This window comes from Sus scrofa, chromosome 17 (assembly GCF_000003025.6).
Source record: "Sus scrofa isolate TJ Tabasco breed Duroc chromosome 17, Sscrofa11.1, whole genome shotgun sequence".
Taxonomy (NCBI): Eukaryota; Metazoa; Chordata; class Mammalia; order Artiodactyla; family Suidae; genus Sus; species Sus scrofa.
This window is the reverse complement of record NC_010459.5, coordinates 34,854,720-34,859,787: the sequence shown is the minus strand read 5'-3', so window position 1 is coordinate 34,859,787 and position 5,068 is coordinate 34,854,720. Positions and strand designations below refer to the sequence as shown.

The window sequence follows — 5,068 nt, the reverse complement described above, 5'->3', positions numbered from 1 at the left end:
GAGGTACCATTTAGTCGCCCGCAGGGCCTTCTCCTCTGGGTGCCCTGTGCCTTTAAGAGTCGCCCCCTCCCACCCGCGAAGCTACATTTCCCTCCCGGGCACCCAGAGCACCACCCCGCCCCCATCGTCTGTGGAGCCGCACCTCGTCCTTCCTCCCCGCCCCACACCCGCAAGCTCTCAGACCCCGCCCGCCCAGAGGTGGGTGAGGTCTACCGCGTGAGACACGCATCCTCCGACCCGGACATTGCCCCGCTGTGCCCCAGCAAATTGCTACCTTAGATACCCTCAACCCAACCTCTCCCAGTTTCTTATTCCGCGGAGCGATGCTTCAGCACCTCTCCCACCGCCTAGGCCCACGGCACGATGAAGGTGACCTACCCCAGGGGTAGCGCACGCCCCGCAGTGCCCGAGCGAGCACACACACGTGGTGAACAGGGAGCGCGCAGCCCCTCCCCGCCACGCGCCCAGAGCGTGCGTCCCGGGCACGCCCCCTGGCCTGACTCCGCCCCTGTGCCCGCGCACGCTTCTTCAGACCCGGGAGGGGCATCGCGCCCCAGTCTGGCACCCGGCTGGTCGCGGTGTGGGGTGGGGCCTAGGAATGGGGCACCCATACATTTTCGAACCTCGCCTGAGAACAGAAAAAGCGAGAAGTCCTCCCTATTCGGGTGCTTGGCTGGTTGGCGAGGTGCCTCGGCCCCTTCGTGCGCTGCGGAGAAAGCTGGGACTGCGAACCTAGGATTCGAGCTCTCATCTGCAAATCTTTGGTGTTTCTGCCTGGAAAGTGGGAGTCATGTGGCCTTCTTTCCCAGGACTCTTACGGCGTTTCAATCGAGAAAAAAAAAAATTTGAAAGGGACTCGGTTATTTGGGCCCCAAAGCATTTGTTGACTCGTGCTTGGCTAGACCTTGTGTGTAGTAGGCAGGGGCTACATCACTGACACGATGAGTCCCTTAAGGAGATTTCCTGAGCCTAGGTTCCCCCACCTTTGTTCTGGGACGATTCAAAAAGACGCCACCGAAAGAGGAGAGAGCAGAGGTCCTACCTGGCGGCAGGTGTCATTGAGCAAGCTAAACTTCAAAGGCAACGTGGGGGCGGGGACAGGCTTTCGGAAGCCTGAAGAGAAGCACGCTCGGCGTCCCGCCACCCTCCCACTAGTCCCAAGCCTAAGAAAAGAAACCTACTTCATCCGACACCCCCGATCCCAGTCGGGAGACCGCCCAGCCCCGCAGCCCCGCAGCCCCGCCCCGCTTTGGCAGACAGCGATTGGGAGATGCAAATACCAGGTTCTCTGCCCAGCAACGGGTGACGCGCCGCCCGAGCGCGAGGCGTGGCCCGGCCGCAGCCCAAGCGGGCACCTCGGTGTTTACACGGGGCGGCCCCGCGCGCGCCGCAGCGGCCCGCAGACGGCGAGGGGGAGGGGTGGCGCGCGCGCCGGCGGGGCCGCGCGGGGAGAAAGACACTGGAAGGCAGCCGGGCGGGGAGCAGCGCGCGCGGGCCGCGGCTTAGCAGGCGGCTGCGAGGAGAGCCCGCGGGGGCCTGGGGGTGCAATTCCTCCACCCCCGCAAAACAATGTGTGGCGTGCTGCAGGGCGCAACTTGCCGGAGGCGGCGGGGGCGCGCCGAGCCCGCCTGAGACCGCGCCGCTGACCTTCTCCCCCCGCCGTCCGTTGGGCCGGTGCGCCCAGCTCCTAGCTCCCCAGCTCGCGGGGGCCGGGCCGAGCTGCGGGGCGGGGCCGCCCCTCCATCGCTGCTGCCTCCTCCCCCACCCCCAGCCGCGGAGGATGCGGACGGCCCCCGGCGGCGTCTAGCGGCCCCGGGCCCAGGCGCGATGGTGCAGCAGCGGGGCGCGAGGGCCAAGCGGGACGGCGGGCCGCCGCCCCCGGGGCCCGGGCCGGCCGAGGAGGGGGCGCGTGAGCCCGGCTGGTGCAAGACCCCGAGCGGCCACATTAAGAGACCAATGAACGCGTTCATGGTGTGGTCGCAGCACGAACGGCGGAAGATCATGGACCAGTGGCCCGACATGCACAACGCCGAGATCTCCAAGCGCCTTGGCCGCCGCTGGCAGCTGCTGCAGGACTCGGAGAAGATCCCGTTCGTGCGGGAGGCGGAGCGGCTGCGCCTCAAGCACATGGCGGATTACCCGGACTACAAGTACCGGCCGCGCAAAAAGAGCAAGGGGGCGCCCGCCAAGGCGCGGCCCCGCCCCCCCGGCGGCGGTGGCGGCAGCCGGCTCAAGCCCGGGCCGCAGCTGCCTGGCCGCGGGGGCCGCCGAGCGGCAGGAGGGCCGTTGGGGGGCGGCGCGGCGGCGCCCGAGGACGACGAGGACGACGACGAGGAGCTGCTGGAAGTGCGCCTGGTCGAGACCCCCGGGCGGGAGCTGTGGAGGATGGTCCCGGCAGGGCGGGCCGCCCGGGGACCCGCGGAGCGTGCCCAAGGGCCGTCGGGCGAGGGGGCGGCTGTCACAGCCGCCTCCCCGACTCCGTCGGAGGACGAGGAGCCGGAGGAAGAGGAGGAGGAGGCGGCGGCAGCGGAGGAAGGCGAAGAGGAGACGGTGGCGTCGGGGGAGGAGCCGCTGGGCTTTCTATCCAGACTGCCCCCCGGCCCCGCCGGCCTGGACTGCAGCGCCCTGGACCGCGACCCGGACCTGCCGCCCCCCTCGGGCACGTCGCACTTCGAGTTCCCGGACTACTGCACCCCCGAGGTTACCGAGATGATCGCAGGGGACTGGCGCCCGTCTAGCATCGCCGACTTGGTTTTCACCTACTGAGCCCACCGTCAGCGGGGCGCGCACGCCCCCAAACCAGCTGTTTACATACAGGAATCAGGTATTGGGGCCCCTCGGAGGCCGAGGCTGGCACCCCATTTCCCGCACAGCCTCCCCCCTCCTAGACGTGCCCATCCCCCCTCAAATCCAGACATGCCCCTCCCCCCGCAGACACACCCCAAGGCAGCCCAACCCCCACCCTTTCCCCGACATCCAAGCCCCTCCCCATCTTGCCCTCTCCCTCGCAACCACCAGCAGCCGCCCCCCCATACACCTCGTATCCTCCCCTAGAGACCTGTACCCCTCCCCCACGTTGCATACGCCCCTCCTCAAGGCCGGAGGACACGCCCCTGCCCTTGCTCCGGACTCCCTCCGCGGTCGCCTAGCCCGCCTCCTGTCTTGTTGGGGGGGGGCGCTGCAGCTCGGCCGCCCTGCGCCCTCCTCCCTTACCCCCCCCGCCCCGTCCCAGGGAGGGGGAGGGGCACACGCCTTTCCCCTCCGGGAGCGCTGGGGCCCGCCCCCTTCTCGCGCATGCCTAATGCTTCTTGGGAGGAGGGGGCTGGTCCCTGTCGAACTGCACGGCTCTGTCAGCGGCTCCGGGAGGAAGGGGGGGCGGATATAGAGCGATCCTGATGAGAAACCTTTAGATCCAGGAGCCACGGCTTCCGTTCAACCCGACGGGGCGTCACTGCCTTAAATGGGAGGAGCACTCGGAAGGGGGAGAAAGACCAGCCGGCCCTGAAGGGTTGGTTTGGGGCTTGGAACTCTCCCAAGTGGCACGGCCCCTTTTCCCTTACGGGGTCGCCGAGACCCACGTGCACCCCCCACTACACACACGGACTGCCTGACTGCCTCTACAGCCTAAACTGGTTCTCAGAAACCTCCCTTTCCCCCACCGGGAGCTGGGGGCAGGGTCTGTCTTTGAAAATCCTTCAGGAGAGAAAACTAAGAACAAAGACACGTAGCAGTTGTTTGGGGACCGGGCCTTTCTACTCCCAGCCCTCCCCAGTTGTCCTATCACCTCAGGGCACCCTCCCATCCTGGGCTCCTTCCTAAGCCCACCGCTCCTTCCTATCATCAAGGTCCCTCTGCCTCCAGTGACAGTATTCAGTGGAAGAAACTGAGACACGTTGGTACTAGGGGGGGTGAGACTGAGGCGTGGTGGCAGACGAAGTGGCCAGAAGAGCCCCACTTGTCAGCAGCTGAGAGAGACCATCAGCTGAGCTAGTGAGACTGAGGGGAGGGTCAGCGTAGCGGTGGGCCTTTTGCGCCCAGCGCTGCTGCAGGAGGAAGCTGTGTCCAGTTCGGTGTGCCCTCGGGAACCGTGCCCATGACGCCGTTACCCCCTCTTACCCCCACTCCCGGCTCAAGCCCCGCCCCTCCGGCCTCCCCACGCCCCCTTTGCCCTCACTACCTGTATCTCACCGGCGTGTGTTCACCCTCTCCGGGTGTGCACACACTCTCATTCACACACACACACAGATCTCAGGAACAAACGGTCCCAGAGTCCTCCGGGACCCCTGCCCAGGGTCTCTGCAGGTCTCTGCCCCACGCGTTCCCGTCGCTGACAAAGCCACCAGCTGCCTCCTTTAAGCTTGGTGCTCCGGCTCTGGGCCTTTTCGCGCGCGCGCTCTTTTTTTCTCTCTCTTTCTCTCTCTCTCTCTCTCTTTTTTTTTTTTTTTTTTTAAGAAAAACAACAACAAAAAAAAAAGACAATGAAAAACCCCAGAAAACGTCATGTGAGTGAAGAGATGTCACTGTCTGTGGTCTTGGAGAACTAGTCTCGTAGCTGAGGGGAGGGCTCCCTCTGGTCTGGGGCACTGGCACCCACAGCAGGACTTCTGCCAGGACTGAATAAAGTGTATTTGCCCCATCTCGCCCTGTGGTTCTACATGTCTTTGCCTCACCTCAACCCTCCCCGAACAGTTTGGCAGATTCAGGTCCACAAGACTTATTAGCATCATGGAGGAAGAGCTGGGGGTTCCAGGGCAAGGAAGGACCTGGCCCCTCAAAGCCTCTCTGCTCCCTCTGTCTCAGGACTCCTGGTCTTCATTAAGGATGATAGACTCATCCCTGCAGAGCCCAGGCAGGTAACATGAATGAATGAGAGAGTCTGGGTGGATACTGGCTTCATGACCCACTTCAAGGGAAGCAACTGCTCACCTGCTAGTTGCGACCCTGTGGGAATGCAGCCCACTCTGAGCAGGGGACTAGATTTTTCAAGAGGAGGTGGAAATTGGATGTTTCTATGAACATCTCAGTTTCAGAATGAAAGCTGACTCAGATATTTTTAAATCCTTGTGGA

The 5,068-nt window shown here is 64.5% G+C and overlaps 1 protein-coding gene across 1 annotated transcript; it reads left to right on the top strand.

Moving 5' to 3' along the window:
• SOX12 (SRY-box 12) lies at positions 1,354–4,639 on the top strand. The gene has a single exon (XM_021077779.1). The coding sequence runs from the start codon at positions 1,828–1,830 to the stop codon at positions 2,764–2,766; it is 939 nt and encodes a 312-aa protein (XP_020933438.1). The 5' UTR covers positions 1,354–1,827; the 3' UTR covers positions 2,767–4,639.

Bases quoted from the DNA above. Each gene is read 5' to 3' on its own strand.
- SOX12 (XM_021077779.1), top strand. From the start codon at position 1,828: ATGGTGCAGCAGCGGGGCGCGAGGGCCAAGCGGGACGGCGGGCCGCCG.